The sequence below is a fragment of the Monopterus albus genome, unplaced genomic scaffold (assembly GCF_001952655.1).
Source record: "Monopterus albus unplaced genomic scaffold, M_albus_1.0 scaffold113.1, whole genome shotgun sequence".
Taxonomy (NCBI): domain Eukaryota; kingdom Metazoa; phylum Chordata; class Actinopteri; order Synbranchiformes; family Synbranchidae; genus Monopterus; species Monopterus albus.
In genome coordinates this window covers 923,981-941,982 of record NW_018127993.1, presented here as the reverse complement: position 1 = coordinate 941,982, position 18,002 = coordinate 923,981, and the positions used below count along the sequence as shown (strand labels likewise).

Sequence of the window (18,002 nt, the reverse complement as noted above, 5' to 3'; positions counted from 1 at the left end):
TTGACCGGGATCCATTTATTTTTTTATTTAAGTGTGACCTCCAGTTTCATAACATTACATGGTTATGTTCAGGTTTATGGTAATTTGCCAGAGACGTTAATGAGCTAGTATTGTTAGTGGACTTGTGTTTTAACTCATGTTTCTGGTTAATTATAAAAAAAAGAGGCTGCTGTCTTACAAACAGTAAAGAACAAGACAATACAATGCAGAATGCTGTGATTGAATCCAAAGGTCACTTTTATTTCATTCAGAGTGAATAACTTCAGTACTATCACTTTGACAGTACTATAGTCACATTTAAGGTGATAAGACGGAGAACAGACGACTTCCTCTGAAACCAGACCACACAACAAATGCACAACAGTCACTGTACACTGGATGACTTTGTTTGGGGTAAACAACAAGGTCAGGATGAACTCACATCCTTTATATAATCCATCTGACATATTTAATTCACCCATTCCAGTTTAAACATCGTCATTTCATTTTCATTTACTTTTCAACATTAATACTTAATACTGTGACATAATACCTTTATATATCAGCTTTAGCAGCACTATATTTCAGTGAGCCGGTCACACACATTTCTTCATCTAGTCACGTGTGTGTACTCAAACCACACTTTTCACATCTTTCCCTTCAGAAAACGCACTGTGCGTTAACACTATTTGAACTTTCAGGACTTAAAATACTCTCTTGGCCACTTTTGCCAAAGCACAAGTGACTCCATAGGTTCATTAACACTAGTAACATCAGCATCAGCCTTTCACTGAAATCAGAGAATGACAATTTGCCAACAGTAGAACAATGTAAGACAACTAGAGCTGTCGCCAGCCAAATCTCACTAATCTATGTAATTACCTCAATGGCATTTTCCTGGAACGAGAAGTCACCTCATTAGAATAGTTCACAAATAGCTCTCCTGTAGAAATATTCTGATAAATATTTCTTAAAATAGTCCTGAAAATAACCATCTTTCATTTATCCCAGTACAAGAAATGGCAAAATATATCCAGTGTCCAGAGAATATTTCAATCAGCGTATTTTTACAGATGAATATCTGGTGATTTTAACACAGTCACCCAGTTGTGAAATGTTGCTGGTGTGAGTTCTTCTACTGCGAGACATGACATCACACCTACAAGGTGTGTTGCTACTTTTAAGTTTCAGTCTTTGCTCATGTAGCTTTAGTTTGGGTGTGTCTTGAGAGGTGTAGGAAAAGCAGTGAAGACAGTGTTTGCATATTTGTGTCTATGACAACACGGTGAGCGTGACAGTTCCTTTGGTCCTTTTCAGGATGCTGACTGCTTCTTCGTGTGTGACACCCTCCAGAGTCTGCCCATTAACAGCCATTACCTGGTCTCCTCGCTTCAGACGCCCGTCCTCTGCTGCTGCCCCCTAAACACACACACAGACATAGGATTTTGATTAATAACACAATCTGCCAGTTGCACATTGATGTAATTAGTTCCGCTTACCTTTCCAAAAACTGTTTTAACATAGATCGGCAAGTCTCCATGGGGGCTGCCATACCCTCCAACTATACTGAAACCCAGTCCATCTGGTCCTCTTTCAAGAGTGATGGTCTTAAACTGAGGTGGGCTGTTGGAAGACATACAGTTAGGGACTGTTTGAAAATGACTGGGCTGTATTGTCAATGGATTCCTGGGACACAGAATGAACACTGTCTGCCATAATATGTCAAAATGCAGTGTTGAACTGGTACAGCAAACCTAAGGTGCACAAAGAGTTTAAATTCCTTTGCTGCTCCAAAAGCTACTAGCTGAACAGCTATCACCAGTGTCAGTGAATGAATGAACCATATTCAAGAGATGGCTGAAATAAAATGGAAGTGTGGACCCTCTCCAGCTCAGCCACTCTTCCCTTTAAAAAAAAAACAAACTCCCACCTCCAGTGATACTCATCTTGCAGTCCCTTAGACAGACAACATCATAGGGGTAAGATGTTTGGATGCAGTCAAATATTCTGTGTAATAACCATTTATATGTAAATGTTTATACCCAAGGTCATCCTGGAAAATGCAGCTGGGCGTGAGACTTCCAGCCGCCTGCTCCTGAGGGGGACCCGTCACAGTTGTGTCACCGCCTGCTACCACCTACAGGTGCATGGAAATACACACAAACACCCACACATTTGATTTACTGACAAGACCCGCGTGGAGGTAGTGCTGGGTGAGGGCGTCAGTCTATTCAGATCATAACTTTATACACAGACACACAGAAGTGAAGAATGTAGTTCAACTGCAGATGATCTGTGTCTGGGCAGAAAGGGTGAGAGAACAAGCGTGTGTAGGTGAGCGACTTGAGACCTGCAGCTGGATTGTGCCCGTGGCGTTCTTGAGCAGATTGACAGCTTGTGAGTGGCTCATGCCTTCAGTAGAGGTTCCACTGATACTGACAATACGGTCCCCGATCTGGAAAAATGAGGGTTTAGGACAGTTTTGCACACTGTGCAATGAAGCTGGAGAGTCAGAAATTTGAGACTCTGCTCTGTTTCTTTAGATATGGAGACTTGTTGATGTTAATTCAACACATTATACAAAAGCTAAACTATGCTTGTATTGTTCAGCTCGGTAATTTCATTCTGGCTGAAAGGATAAACCACCATGAATATACTATTCAAGATTCCCTCTATTCATCTCAATGAGCCCTTCGTAATGATCTGAATGCAGGAGTGGGAGATTTATGGCTATTGTCCCCCTCCAGTCTGCATCACAGAGCTACAATTGTCAGTTTCTCCGTCATTTAGCTGAGAATGTCCCTGCTAAAGACTGTAGGCTTTAGACCTGTGGGTGGATTTGAGAATCCCAAACTGAGTAAAGTGCGTGGGAATAAGACTGCTGCAAGTAAGTGACATTCACATTAAATCCCACACAAAAATTACTTGTATGCAAAGTTTTAGTTTTGCTAAATGCCAAATAAAGGTTATTAAAGTTACATACCTTGAGCTTCTGGGTCTGAGCAGCCAGGCCAATAGGATTCATCATGGCGATAAAGATGGGTATATCACCCAGAGGGCTGCCGACCCCGCCTGCTATACTGATACCCAGAGAATCTTGGGGACTTTTAGTGAACTCCACTGTTCTGGTGTCCTGATGCTCCACAGCTGCGAGGAAGCAAATATGCTAAATATTTGGAGGCCTTCTCAAAAGTGCACATTTTGCCTATGGCTTCCTTACTTGTATGCTTCATGAATTATTATCACTTGTGAGGATACTTACACTCCTGACTCCTACTTAGTTTGTCAGCATCACCAGGGAGGTTTCCAGAGTCTGAACAAGACTGAGAGGCCACCTGGGAACTGCCTGCTTCACTCATCTGAAACAAAGGAGTTCAGCTCCTTCAGCTCCTTTGGTTGTTGCTTATTGTCTCTTTTTTAGTCGAGAATGATTCTTATTCTGTATAAAACTTAATCTCGGTAGATGTTGAGTGCGTGGCACTTTACCTGACTACTTTGAGAGAGTCGTCTTTCAGAGTGGAAGGGGCCGGCTTTAAACCTCCCCACTTCCATTTTTATAGGCCCCATGCAGCACTACAACACAAGGCACAGCATATTTCTTTCATTTAGTTCTCTATTACAGTTTAAAATATGTTTTATTCACAAACTATGCTTCATCCTGATGGGAAGTATGTTAGGTGTCTGTACCTTGAGTAGCGCAGCCACGGCCTCCTGAGTGGCCGACCTGACATCCTCACCGTTGACTGACAGGATCTGGTCGCCCTGCATCAGTCGGCTGTCAGTGTCCACCAAACCCCCTTTCACAATGTCAGACACAAACACTCCTGTGTCATTCCTGAGGGGAAAGGTGGAATGACAAAGACAAACAGTTAGATAAAAACACATATAAGCCATGTTTCCACCAGAGGAACTTTCCCCTGGGGAACAGGAACCTTTTTGTGGAACTTAGTTCTTCTACATTCTACCAGAGGAACCAGGGTCTAAATTTGGTTCTGGGGTGTAGTTCTATGGCTAAACATAGTACCTAGTTGGGGGGCAGTACTTTCTGAATCTCCAAGAACTATTGGGACGAGGTCTGCATTGCTGAGTAGTGCTGATTGGTTCAATACAGGGCTCTACGGTTCAGATGTGCCAATGTGGAAAATGATTCGGCACAGTGATGCAACTTTGTGTTCTCAGGTTGCAAGGAGCATTTTATCAGTAGGCCTACACAAAAAGACCAGTGACTGATTAGTGGGTTGGAAAATATGGTTTCTCCTGGCGTTTGACCAAGGACTGAGCACAGCAGGCAGAGGCTGCAGAGGAGAGCACGACATCAGCTGAAGTAAAACATTTCTCTGTCCAGAACATAAACTTGTGGTAAAGTGATCATTTCAGCTTTGCCTGCAGCCTGTCCTCCCCAATTGTATGTCTTAATTATAGCGAGCATTTCACGTGGCATTCTTACAACCCCGCTGCCGACCGTCACGCTTTTATGTCAGCAGGCTAATTGGTTTAATCTTCCGTGGGCTTCGGCCCTGCTATGGAAATGAACATTACAATGTGCTCGAGGGACTTTTACCCCAGGCAGAGTTCTTGGACTTTAGTGCCTGGGAATAAAATGTACCTTCTGGTGGAAACAAAGCTGCATATGCTTTTATGTCATTCAGAATTTTTCTGTACTACTTGACCTGAATTGTATCAGTTTCCAGAGTTCTGTTTATGAACATGTTATTGATGATACACTATTGATCCAGCAAGTTCACATCATCCCACTGGAGCTCTGCAGGAGTATGTACTTTTTGGGAAACAGCTGGTAAAGTGGAATATTTAATAGCGAAGAGTGTTTTTTACCTCCCAACTGTGACCTCAATAAATGTGTTTTCCATCTTAGATCTGCTTTTGCTTACTGTGAACATTGTGCAGTCAGCACAAGGCAAGTGTAAATCATTGAGAAAAGACATGAATTGAGCCTGTAACTGACAGTTATTTTATTTAATGACTGTCTTAATGGCAATTTTGACACAGTTCTATTACCGGTAAGTAGATATTTATGAGGAACATGCTTTGGGAATTGACAGACCTCTGTATCTACCCGAGTCAGCTGTGATGATGCCGTTTTCTCACCCCAACTCAGCACCTGGCACCCTAACCCTTTACCCCAAATTTTGGGTTTGAGGCTCTACAACCTGTCTAGATGGCAGATTGTGCTAAGCATAAATCTGACATTCATAACACACACAAAACTTTTATAAATCAGTTGGAGTTGTCACAGGAAATACGGTGTGTTCATGTTTTCCTCCAGTCTAAAGTCAGCACAGTCAAAATCGGTGCATGTTCTGAGAACAGACCTTTGGGATATTACAGTACTGTAAGTTGGGGCCAGAGGAGATGGTGGCATATCCACAGCCTTTTTCTCTACTGTGGACTTTGAATATCTGAGGTGCCAATCTCCACGTGGATAACAACTAACAAAAGCAGAATGTGTGAAGCAAGGCAACTTGATCCCACTCGGTCCTCAATGCCAGAAGTATTTGGCAGTCACAACAGTTCACCACTAACTGCTAGCTTGCACTTTCCATTTTAGTCAAGGGTTTTAGGTTGGCTTGTGTGTTACTGTCTTTTCCATCCTATTGAACATTGTACTTGTTTTTTTTCCACTTGTATAGCAAAACCAGTGAGACAGATGCTGCTGCTGTCCAACTGTTCAGCCTTTGACCCCTACTTGGGCCATGTCATATTGAAATCATATTTCTTCTTACAAATTGATTTAAGCACTTTAACAGAGACCCAGAAATGTTAACTGCAAACATTTATGTTAACACATCTAGAAATCACAAACTCAGTGATATAAATACACAATCAGTAGTTCTTCATAAACCATTTCTGAAGCTTATCCCACACTGCACACATCTGACAGCAGCAGGCCTTTGCCCACAGGTGACTTAACTAGTGAATGCTCTGCCAGAAGAAAAAAAGCCTGAGCAGACTTTCTTACAGTTTACCACTTCACATCCTATTAAGGCTTCTCAGTCTTCCTCTACTGCTCTACTGAGAACATAAAGAACAACATTCCTCTACACAGCAAACGTGGTCACAGCATCGTCTGTGGCAAAACAATGAGGTCAGGATTCGTGTCACTGAAACAAAAACCTATTCTGGTGAGGTGCAGTCACGTGTCTTTTCCTTGGCATTAACATGTTAGGAATCCAAAGAGGCATATAAACTATTCTTCAACAATAAAACAAGATTTAAAAGCCTTTATTTATGCATGATGTGTTTCAGTATAACAATTGAGGATATTCTTCTTCTCCACTCTCCGTATTTTCTAGCTTCAGGCTATTTTTTAAAGCTACAATGGCACTCATGGCCCACCATGGCACAAGCCGATACCAAATGTGTCTATCACAGAAAAGTCATGTGGGAAAATAGGAATTCTTATGTAAACAACAAAGGTAATACTGTTCCCTGCAAACTAGAGCTAGTTACTGTGAGGTTCCATAAGGGGAAAGATCTAAAGATTGTAAAAACAAATACAAGGTGTGCATCATGGTTACATCTGCTCTTGTATGTATTAGGGAAATATAAACCTATTATTTTATATCTTCTCTATTTACTTTCTCTATATTTAGGAGTTGTTTTTTTTAATGGTTTACCTGTGGTTCCGCGATCTGTGTAGGAAAAAGAAAGACACTACATTTACTACACATACTACTAGTTGGTGATGTTTGTTACCAGCCTACATCTATTATTATTCATTATTCATAGTAGGATTTTAAACATTTACCATGATTCCTAAGATGTAACACTGTCACACGAAAAGCAATTTGCAAAGCCAACTGTGAGTTCAGTGTTGTAATAAAGTCTCCTGTGCATTAATAAGTGCATGGCATGCATTAAACCTTGGCGCTAACAATAAATCTCTCTCACCTCCTCCCTACGATGCTCAGGCCCAGGCCCTGACCAGGCTTCCTGTGCAGCTCCACAGTGAACGAGTCCCACAGGTCTTCCTCCTTGTACTGGGCCTCATCCCTGTAGACAATCAGCTGAACCCTCTGCGGAGTCTGCCGGAGCACGTTAATGGCTTCGTCATGAGTGGCTGCACGTAGGTCAATGCCATTCACCTGTGACAAGACAGGAAGAGAGGTCAGTATCTGCATGTACCAGAAATGTTTGGCCTCTTTTATATGAGCAAAGCAATACTGTAGATAACAAAGATAAAGAGGCTGCAAAATTTAATGCTAAAACAGAATAATCTCTTACTGTAACCACAAGGTCATATTTTTTTTATTAGAAATTCAAACTACTGAGACATCTGAACACCGGAGCTTAATATTTAACCCACAGGCTGATGTCACAACACTTCAATTTGACTATAGTGGCGCAGACTTCTGTGAGAAGCTCAACCGGTCAGTTTGAGGATTGATCCCCAGCTTTTTTTTCCACATTACAAGAGGGAAATACCCCATTAACCAACGACATGCACCGGATTTTTCCCATGACATCGCTGTTGAGTGGGAAACTGCTCTTTTTTTTCTCTCTCTCTCTGACCCTATTTTATAAATACAACAACTTGACTCAGACAGAAATGAATAGCGAGGGCAATTAAGTCATAAGGGACTGTGTATGTGTGTCTTTCAATTCAGATCTCCTCATTCATCCACAAAACTCCGGAGCCCCACCCCCGCCCTCCCTTTGTGGCAAAGCATGAGGTCAAATGGAGTGCAGACCTGAGTTGAGCTGGGATACTTATCTTGTCAATCCACATAATACAAACGGCATTCATGCTAGTGGTTAGTTCTCCTGTACTTTGTAGTCATAATCACTTCATTATTCTGTGCCTTTTCTAACAAACAGCAAACATTTGCTTGGTATGAAGTTTTGTTGCTTTCTTTGTCCACTCCATTCATATCAATTAGCCGAGGCTAAATAACAAACAGCTCTCTGTGTTACTGTAAAGTTCAACAGCAGCCTGCAGAATTTATTCCAGAACTGCTGAATTAGACTGACTTAATTTTAGCTAGGTTACGTGTACCTACTAAACTGGCAACTGAGGGTATGCCAGCTCATTTATCACCCATTTTTGCACTATAAAACTAACTGATCTCTGACTGAACTTAGAGCTTTCAGGTTGACACACCTCAGGCAACCACATGTCAGTGATAGAAACATGTTCAGACTCTTTTTTTTTTTAATCTAGGTTAAACACAATGTTCATTATACTGCACCACACCTCTAGGATTTGGTCTCCTGCCCATAGCCTGCCATCTTTTGAGGCTGCGCCTTCTTCATAAACTTCATGGATAATGATGGCCCCCTGGAAAGAGTCAGAAAAAAAGAGAGCAAATAAGTACAGGACAGGACGTGGTGATGAAATGGACATGAGAACTGTGTATCTGAAGGAAATGAGAAGGTACAGGACAGGATGTAGTAGGAGAAAATGATTTGGTGATTATACAAGATCCTCATTTGTATAAGCTCTTGATTTCCAATGTCTTTTCTCTGCGTTCCAGTGTGAGTGTCATTCAGGGTTCAGAGGTTACATTCCAGGGTTGTATATTGTCTGCTGGGGCAGAGGGCAGACAAAGAGCTGTTCTCCCATAACAGAGTGAGCAGACAGAATAGGCAGGCAGGGAGGAGGAGGAGGAGGAAGGCTGGGACAACATCATTTCCTACATTCCTAAGCCACCAAGGCTATTTCAAACCTAGGTTATGCCACCATCATAGATTCAAAGTGGGTGGCATTGTGGGTGGTAACTGACAAAGTACAGTTATAAAAGATCGACTGTTGTCATTTTACAGTTATTTTTAATTTTTTTTCCATTCAGGGATGATTTTGTTAACTTCCTCTTGTGGTAACGGTGTTCCTCTCGCATCAGAATAGCTCTTTAATAAATGAATACAGCTTCATTAACAGACTTGTGTTCATATTTCCTTTTGTTTCCTACCAGCAGGGTGTCACAGCCCCCCACGATGCTGAGGCCTAGACCTGTTCGGCCCTTGGAGATGGTAATGGTCGTCTCGCAGCCGGGGATGATGGGACAGGTCATCGGGTCACAGGCCAGAGCAGAAGGGGTGGATGAGCGACTCGGACCTAAGATAAAGGAAGCAAAATGAGATATGATTCAAATAAAATGTAACTGCGAAGTAAGAAAAAGGATTATTTGTCTGAGATTATAGGCCTCCTTCTCAATAAGTACCTATCCCCAGTCTTTGTTAATTAACAGCAAGTTAAGTAAAACTTGTAACTGTAAGCAGACTCACTAGTGACTGCCTCTGTTTGATCCAGGCTAGCTGTGGTGACGCTAGGCATGCTGGGTAAGCTGACAAGGACTCCGTCTGAGGAACCACTGTCCTGGCAGCTGGACTGCGGAGAAGAGGAGGAGGAGTTCTCATCTGTAGAGAAGGTTAGCTTCACTGGACCTTTGGCTTTTCTCAGTAGAGAACCGACCTAAAACACAGCAGAATTACCAATAGGAGTCAAACTTTACATTGTGGCTGGTGTTGTTTTCCCAAACAATCAATTATTAAATTAAGAAAACTAAATCCTAGTTGTTCCAGGAGCAGGTACCTTCTCCACGGTGCATTCCACGACTGATTCACCATTCACAGCTAAAAGTTTGTCCCCTGGTTCCATGCAGCCCTCCTGCACGGAGAAGAATGTGGTTTCGATTAGCAAACCCAAATTAACTGTATACGTTCAGGATTTACTCTCTGTTTACTACATACTTTGCCTGTGTGACCTTTCACTTCAGATATACTCTGAATTTCTACTTCACTCTCAGTGTTCCCCTCGACAAAGGTGATGCCGAGTCCTTCATCGTCCTATTGGAGTACAGCAGCATTAGTGCAAAGCATGCCAGCAAAAATAAGCATTACTGACAATGACAGTTATCTCCAGAAAGATAATTAGTCCCAGCTTTGATTGGCATCCTATGTCTGATCTTTTTGTTCCCCAGGGGGATTTTCTGGGATTGCGTGTTCATATCTGTGAGCTTCCCAGATGCTGCAGCATTTGCACTGTTTTCTCCTGTCACCTTCTACACCATATGGGAAGCTCCAGCATCAAGGTCCCATCCAGGTGCTGTCATTTATCAAGCAAGGTTCCCCTTTTCTCCTTCTCCTTCTCTGTCTGTTTACATTGAATCAGAAAAGGCATGTTTTCCCAAGTAGCTCTTGTGCCAGCTAGATTTCTTTCATAAGATTTTCAGATGCCCCTTTATGAGATCGAATGGAATTTTATTGGTGGTGTTCAGAGTATCAGAGGCTGACATCTGGAAAAACAAGTTGCTGTTCAGTTATTCTGCTGATGTGATATTTTTCAATGCTTTGTGTCTACTCTCTGCATGGTGGGAAAGTAGACACCACAAGGGCTGAAAATCTTCTTTTGTTGTTGTTACTTGGTGAACTGAGCCATTATGTCCATTTGGAACTGCTCTTCTCCCATTCACTCATTGTTTATTCATCCTTTTATATGACAGTTTTCAGTCTCTTTGCTGTGTGTTGGCAGCTCGTCAGACTGTGCGCTCCCTCTCTGTCTTCCTCTGGCACACTCTGTTGACTTTTTGTAAACATCTCCCTCATTAGTGCATTGCTTCCAACACTTTCTCTCTATTATTATCTTTATTTTGGTCTTTCAAAAGAACAGCATTGTACTTTGTGTGTGAGATGTCTATGGGGGGGATCCAGTGTATCTCACCTTCAGCTTTATGATGGTATGGACATATTTTGTAGTGTCACCACCATCAGCAGCAGTTGTTTCTAGCTGTAAGGAAGCAGACAGTAGTTGCTACAGTAAATAAGCAAGATGTGCGTGTGTGTCTGTTGAGTACAGTATTGAGCGTCTACATGACTGTTTGTGGTTTTTGGGTGTCTTGGGAGTCGCACAGAGGCTTGGGAGCGTGGGAACGTCAGGACCACACAAAGTGGCTTTTGGACCAAACACAAATTTTACAAGGGTAGAGTTCAAATACTAATAATAAATTTTGTGAGTTTCACAGCTCATAGTATGCCAATGAGTTTGTCTGAGTGCTTGTTCCTGTGTGTTACACGTGTGCGGCCATAGGCGGAGTCATACCTCAGCGTTGGGCTCGTCTGTGTCTCCCTCATGTTCTCTCACTGGTCCCACTGCCATCTGGTTCAGTGCCTCTGTGTTCCTGTTTGAAAGAGACATATCTCTTTGACTCTCCTCTGCTTGGTGACAGCGGAGCCATGATATACGTGTTCTAATCACCGTGTCTCCTTCAGGGGTCAAGAAAGGGATGTGAACTAAGCAGAAGGTTAAGTAGTATCCTGTAACAGACTGTCTGGAGGGGGGTTTGAATCTGTGCTGATATGTCAGCTGATATGGCTCAACTTCAGCTGCACTCTTAAAATGCCAATGTTGCATGTGACAAAAATATAGTATTGTATTGTGTCCATCGACTGCATAGTCAGACATTTAATTTATTCATTTATTAAACAATATTAATATTTTTAAATAATAATGCAACGTAATAATAATAATAGATAAACATCAATCAATTAGTTTCTTGTTTGATATGTGCATGTGGATGAGTGTGTTACTCACCACATTACATGGATTCTGTTACTTCAGCTTCAAGTATATCCTGGTAAATTACAATATCTCCCTCTATTGGATTTTTAAGAGCATTACAATAGGCTTGAACGCTCTCAGGCTATTTTGAGTACTTTCTGTCAATACATTGTCATGTACCTGTTGCTGTGGAGATGGGTATATAGAAGCTTTAGTAGGAAGGACAAGTGTTTGTATACCTGACAAAGATGATTTTGACTTTGGATGGAGCGCTCTTGATGATGGAGGATGCATTCTGGTGGCTGTGGCCATAAAGGACTTGTCCATTGATCTATGGGAATGACAAAATATAGCATTACTGCTAAGCTGGACATCGAGTTTAGATATATTACAAAACTGTGACACCAAAAGGAAAACAACAGAAAAGCACTTGAAATAAATTCTAGATTTAATAATGCAGCCAAATCGATATACATCTCACCTCCAGCAGCTCATCCCCCACTACCATACGTCCGTCCTTGCTGGCTGCGCCGTTGGGGTCTATTCCCACCACAAACACACTCATTCGAGAGCGGTCCCTGTTACCTGCCAGGCTCAGGCCCAGACCTGCCTTGCCTTTCTCCAGCTCAATCATGTGTAGGACACCTGGGAGGCTGCCATAGCGCTGGATTATGTTCTCTGAAAGAAGCAGGTGAAGTTGTGGCAGACAGATGTAAGCTGACAGTAATGCTGAAGAGTGCCAGATTTGTCTTGATCCCAGATTTCCATATCAGTTCATGTCATGCTGCTAAAAAAGATGCAGCTAATCTGTAGGATGCATAGGCACAAAAGGTAAATTGTAAAGGTTTTAAACAGACCATCAGACATGCAGATTTATTTTAATCTCTTTGTCTCAGTCTTGTGTCTGCTGTTCTCATTCCAATCTTCTCTCTTTCTCATCACCTCTTGTCTCTCTGGTGTGTTAGATATCCACACCACTGTTCAGACCAATGGGCTCCTGTTGTTCTGGGCTCATTGCCACTGTTGAACCATCAGTCCTGTACTAATCTCCACAACTCACCTCCCTGAGCCCAACCTCATCAATCTTATCCCCGCAGGATGGGCTCTGTCTCTGTCTCTAACACACAAACACAATATTCTCCACAGTCCCAGGTGTTTGGAGGCTGGAAGTCTGTCCTTTATTCCAGTTGCTGCAGTTGAATGTGACCCATTCCCCTTGAAGCGATGCATTCATCTTACTGTTGACTTTACAGCATCTGCAGGATGCTAATAGCTTAACTGGGACATTGAGTCCCTCAGGTTTTATTGAGATACAACCACTTCCAGTATGTGAATGAGAACAGTTTTATTGGATTTATGAACAGCAAGACAAATATGTAACTTGGGGAGCCTCTAGTGGCAGTTAGGGGATAGGACATGTTACAGCAGGTAACTAAATATACTGTCTCTATTAATTGTATTGAGGAGAAAATGAACTCACTCCAATTGTATCCAAACTCATCCTCCACCTCCTCCTCTTCGCCCTCTTTCTCCTCCTCTGCCTCAGCAGGTCTGGCAGGAATCTCTGTCGGTGTGTCTGTGTCAGTCTCTCCCGCATGTGGCACCACTGGCAGGGGGAGGACAGTGCTGGTGGGAGAAGCCTTTGCTGCTTCACGCTTCGCCAGCTGTCACGCCACACATTGAGGTGAGGGAAATAGTTTATTAGTGAAAAGTAAAGTGAAAGAAAGGATTCGTCTTTAGGTTTGAATCAGCTCGATGTCAAACCGACAGAGATAGGAAGGATGTAATCAACAGAAGCCATATGCTTGGTTTATCCTCATTCTTTAGCACATTAAATCAGTACTTAGAATCACTTATTCATTTATTTGAGATTCATATGTATACTCACCTGAAAACCAAGAGCAAAAAATAAAAAAATCAAAGCTTTGATTTCTTTTTTGCCTTTCTAAATACAAAAGATATCAAAACAAAAAATATACATTTGCTTTTGTGCACCATTAAAGTGAGCACTGATTTGGTTAGTTATTAGGAGACACAAAACAAGTAGAGAAGAGAACAAGTAAAGAACCAACAATGTTCTGATTTCACAAGAAGGCACAAAGGAATTCAGAGAGCCAGAGATGATAGGTGCCAGTGTATGCATGTACAGCATGAAGTGTATGATGGTATACACGTCTGTGACACATCTGTACAAGCATACATAGAAAGGAAGCGTGGAAAGCACAACACAGAGACCCACAAACCTTAAATGGGGTAGGAGTGAAAGGGTTAGTTGGGGAGAGGCGGAAGAAAAGTCTACAGTGACTGTCACCCTCCTACGGAGAAGAGACAAAGAGCAACAACTTTAGAGGACAACACATTTCTGACAGATACCTGCATCTACTGACAGACTATGATAACGCTGCGGGCCACAACAACAACAACATCTGTAGTTTGCGGTGAAATGGTCAGACACAACAACTTTTTTTTTATAGAATTTGATTTGAAATGTCCTCATATTTCAAATCTTGTTCTCATTGCTTTGAGCAATACATTCCTAAAGTTGACTATGAAACAACAACACAGGTAATACTGATACAAGTTGTCAGTGGAGGTGAAAGTACCAACCTTGTCCCTGTTGTCCCTTGTTACAGCTGGAGCTCTCTCCTCTCCGGGATCTGCTGTCGATGACTGTTGTGTATAACACAGACATGAAGGTAAATCACTGCACATTCAATTTGTGTTATGTAAAGAGAACACATTCACAATATTCACATTGATGTCACCAGAGACTAAAAGATACTGTATCATTCTGCTGTGCAAAGCAAAACAGCAATCCCATAAATATTAATAACTTCATACAAAGGCTTAAATGTTCTGAACAAAACCAGTAACATGCATAAGAGTCATAAAAGCCATCTGTTTACAAATATTACTAAAGAAAAATGCACATTTCTTAAGTACAGAAAAACTTTCACTCCTTTCCTTCAGCTCACTTGAAGCAAAACTGACACACACACACACACACACACTCCACGATGCCAACACACTGATGTTGAGTCAAAAAACCTGCCCAGCACCACGTCTATCCAAGCTTGACCATGTCTTCCCAGTGAGGGAGCCTTAAAGGTTTGGCCAGAAACTCTGGGACTTTGAAAAAAGATATTTCGGTTTATACTTCTTTGTGTTGACTCCCGTCTGTCTTATCAAGTTGTCTTCTTTACATTGGCAATGCGACACTTGGGGCAGTGTTTCAGGGATAATTGAGAAAAATTGAGCCTTCAAAGCTGAGGACAGGATGAAAATAAAATGCACCTAGAATAAAAGCCTCTACTTTGATTTTAACTTTTAGTTTGGAAACAGAGAGATGCACAGAAGGAGAGAGAGAGAGAGAGAAATAAATATGCTAGAAGAAAGATTCAAAAACACACAGGCTATACATGCAGACACATACAGAAGCAGACGTAGCAGAAAAAGTTTAGGATAGTTTTCCTGTCTAACAGTAGAGGTTTGCCAGAAAAGGGAAAACAGAGTTTGGTATTTGCAATCTTTTAGGCTGGTGGCTATTTTGACACTGGATGAAATGCCCTGATGTGGTAAACCTGCAGGCAGCCTAAAACCAAACCATTTACTGCAAGAGTACACACACATTTGTATTTATGCCATGCAGCTCATCATTAATACAATCTGCACAAGTCAAAGCAGTCCAGGTCAAGTGAAAGACACACCCACAGACAAGCAGGCAGACAGACACAGCGTAGCTTTCTAACCTGAGGGAGGGCGAGTGCTAAGGATGTTTGATTAGTGCAGCCGAAGCTCAACCCATGGTGTCTATTTAGCTGCAGAAAGGGCAGGGGCGGCTTCTAAAAGCAACACACAGGAGCAACAAGCTGACAACAACACAGATATTTAATATGATCGCTCAACCTTTATGACAAAATTGAATCAGAGGCCATCTGGGAGGGAAAAAGGAGGAGTGTATGGAGAACAAGCACCTCAGGTTTTATTTAAATGAGGAACCATTAAAGCAAACTGTTTCCTCTGCATCCAAAATACAAAAACTAGGCAAAGACTCTTTCTCTAAAATACTTCAACAAAACGTTCCCCAAATTGCCCCAGGCTACGGTGAGTTTTTTCAGTGCTTACAAGAGGAGGATTCAAAATTTAAAGGGATACAGCATGGATATGTTATTATGCTTTGTAGGTGGCCCCCAGTGGCTGAATTTAAAAGCAGCATTACTGAGCTCCCCACAGCACTTAGAGATATCATCTAGTCAGAATGATACTTTTCAAACTACTCGGTGCATTGTTGTGGATTTCAGTTTAACTGCAACAGAGCATCAGTGACTTCATAGTCAACTGGAAAGATGTCTTCCTCAATTTTCTTTTATACACAGAGAGATGGATTATTTCCTTTTTATGCTTTTCTGTTGTTTAATTGATTATGGGAACCTTTACCAGAGATAGCAATGAAGATTCCATGAACCCTTGGTTGAATTGCATTAATAATCTGGACTGGATGTAAATGAATGTCAGCACACACCTTCAGCACAGAAGCTTTCTAAACTACTTGCCACTGCTAGTGACAAGATAGATTTTACTACTTGCTCACCATGTTGGTTAAAAACATCACTGTGCATCATGTGATTGTTACTGGTATATCAGAATAGGATGTCTGAACATTCAAATAAACCTTCAGTTCTTATTCTCCCTGAGGGAATCTCCAGTTCTAGTTTGTCTTTATTTCCATTAATACACATATTATGTGTATATAAAAGTCAGAGATGCTGTTAAAAAGACAGACTCGGCTAACAGTATGAGACACAGAAAGAAAGAGCAGGCAGGAGCGATAATGCATCAAAGATTAAGAGTGATGGATAGCTGATGCTATAGATATGAGAGAGACAAAAAGAGAGACAGATTACCTGACGTGCACGATGTGGCATGCATGTGAAAGCGGTGCTGTGTTTCTCTACTGCAGGTAATGGAGCTGGGCTATATACTGACTCAGGCTGAGAAAGCAGCATGCAGGAACAGAGATTATTGTGGGTAGAAATATTTTGATGTGTTAAGACATTTTACTTATTAGTGTACATTTCTTGCCACGAATTAAATTAGAAAATGTATACAAGTTTCATCTCTATGCTAAATTAGAAACTAAAGCCAGCAGAAGGTTAGCTTGGATAAAGGGACATGAACAAGGAAATGCAATGCAACCAATCACAGTTGCATTATTATTATTAAGGAGAATTCTTGCCCCCCTGTGTCCTTCTGTAGGTGGTACATTACATTATGAGTTGCTGTGAGGGTTAATGAGTAACTAGAATGTTAATGAAAGCATGTGGGAATGTCTCACAAATAACAATGCATGAAAAGTGATTTGACTCTGAAGAGATGTGACAATGGATCTGAGCCTGTAGCAGCCCCAGCAGGAAACCACTTAGTCCTGCTTTAAAAGCCTGTAGGCACTTTCAAACAACAAATGATTTTGTTGATACGGTGATTTTCAGTGAGAGTCACACTCAAAGGTTAAAGCTTGCTGATATATTTAATATGCCGCTCAGGGTTTGTTGTTGCTGTCACAGAATATTTCTAAATGACTTTCAGTATTCAAAAACAGACTAGTTACTACAGGGGTTTCATTTTGGACATTTGAGCTTTTGAAAGTGCCCTAAATGATACACTGAACTCTTACTTGAAGTGGAAGAAAAGCTACAGAGCAAAGACATAGTGACCTTTAGATTATGAGGCAGTTACTAGCAATTGGTTTACAACATTACACAGACTTACCCTGGGCCTGTGAATTATGCTCTGCACCATTAAGGAGACAGGGTTGCCTGCCCTGCGTATGGCCTCCACTGCTTCCTCATGAGTGGCATCTCTGAGGTCTACTCCATCCACCTGGCAAAGAGATGTCAAAGGAAAAGAAAGAGTCAGGACTCTGAAATCTCCACACCACACACCTTAATTGAAGGCTCTTGAAGACACTTTGTTAGGATTCATTCCTATCAAAAACAAGTTGTCTGATTGGTTAACGAGATCCACAAAGTGACCTCCTAAAAAAAACAAAACAGATTTACTACTTAAGCATCCATGTTCCGTGACTTAAATTCCTTTACCTCTACAATCCTGTCTCCAGTCTTCAGGGTCCCATTCTGCCCAGCCGGACTGTCTTCCAGGATGTGTTTGATAAAAATCCCCCTCATCACCTCTCCGCTGCTCAGGCGGCTGCCCATCCCTCGGCCTCCGACGATACTGATCCCCAGGGACTTGCCTGGCTGTCTGAAGAGCTCCACTCTGAGGAAGGTATCGATATCATCGTGCCAGATTTTTAATTTCAGTGCGCTGACTCTGCCACTAATTTTAATTTGTAAATTTTGTGTCAAGGACAAGTTTAGACTAGAAGCTTCGATAGAGTGAGTAAGTACTCACTTCCTAGGTTGGTTCCAGTTGCTGTAAGAGGCACTCTCCTCTCCCTCTCCATCTTCACGTTCAGGGAGATTAGGAACATCTCTAAACAAAGGTTAGA

General features: G+C 41.7%; 1 protein-coding gene across 1 annotated transcript in view; it reads right to left on the bottom strand.

Annotated features, from left to right (window-relative positions):
• Positions 1-219: 219 nt before the first annotated feature.
• mpdz (multiple PDZ domain crumbs cell polarity complex component) overlaps positions 220-18,002 on the bottom strand; it is a 42,374-nt gene continuing 24,591 nt past the window's right edge. The window contains 26 exon segments of the mRNA XM_020611420.1: positions 220-1,398; positions 1,479-1,602; positions 2,022-2,116; positions 2,330-2,434; positions 2,963-3,126; positions 3,242-3,338; positions 3,466-3,552; positions 3,667-3,814; positions 6,889-7,082; positions 8,192-8,275; positions 8,907-9,052; positions 9,223-9,409; positions 9,530-9,604; positions 9,688-9,783; positions 10,658-10,723; positions 11,036-11,114; positions 11,734-11,825; positions 11,976-12,172; positions 12,975-13,158; positions 13,738-13,809; positions 14,102-14,164; positions 15,244-15,336; positions 16,399-16,485; positions 17,264-17,374; positions 17,593-17,770; positions 17,906-17,986. Of these exon segments, the coding sequence (XP_020467076.1) occupies positions 1,252-1,398; positions 1,479-1,602; positions 2,022-2,116; positions 2,330-2,434; positions 2,963-3,126; positions 3,242-3,338; positions 3,466-3,552; positions 3,667-3,814; positions 6,889-7,082; positions 8,192-8,275; positions 8,907-9,052; positions 9,223-9,409; positions 9,530-9,604; positions 9,688-9,783; positions 10,658-10,723; positions 11,036-11,114; positions 11,734-11,825; positions 11,976-12,172; positions 12,975-13,158; positions 13,738-13,809; positions 14,102-14,164; positions 15,244-15,336; positions 16,399-16,485; positions 17,264-17,374; positions 17,593-17,770; positions 17,906-17,986 (3,052 nt within the window). The 3' untranslated portion in view covers positions 220-1,251.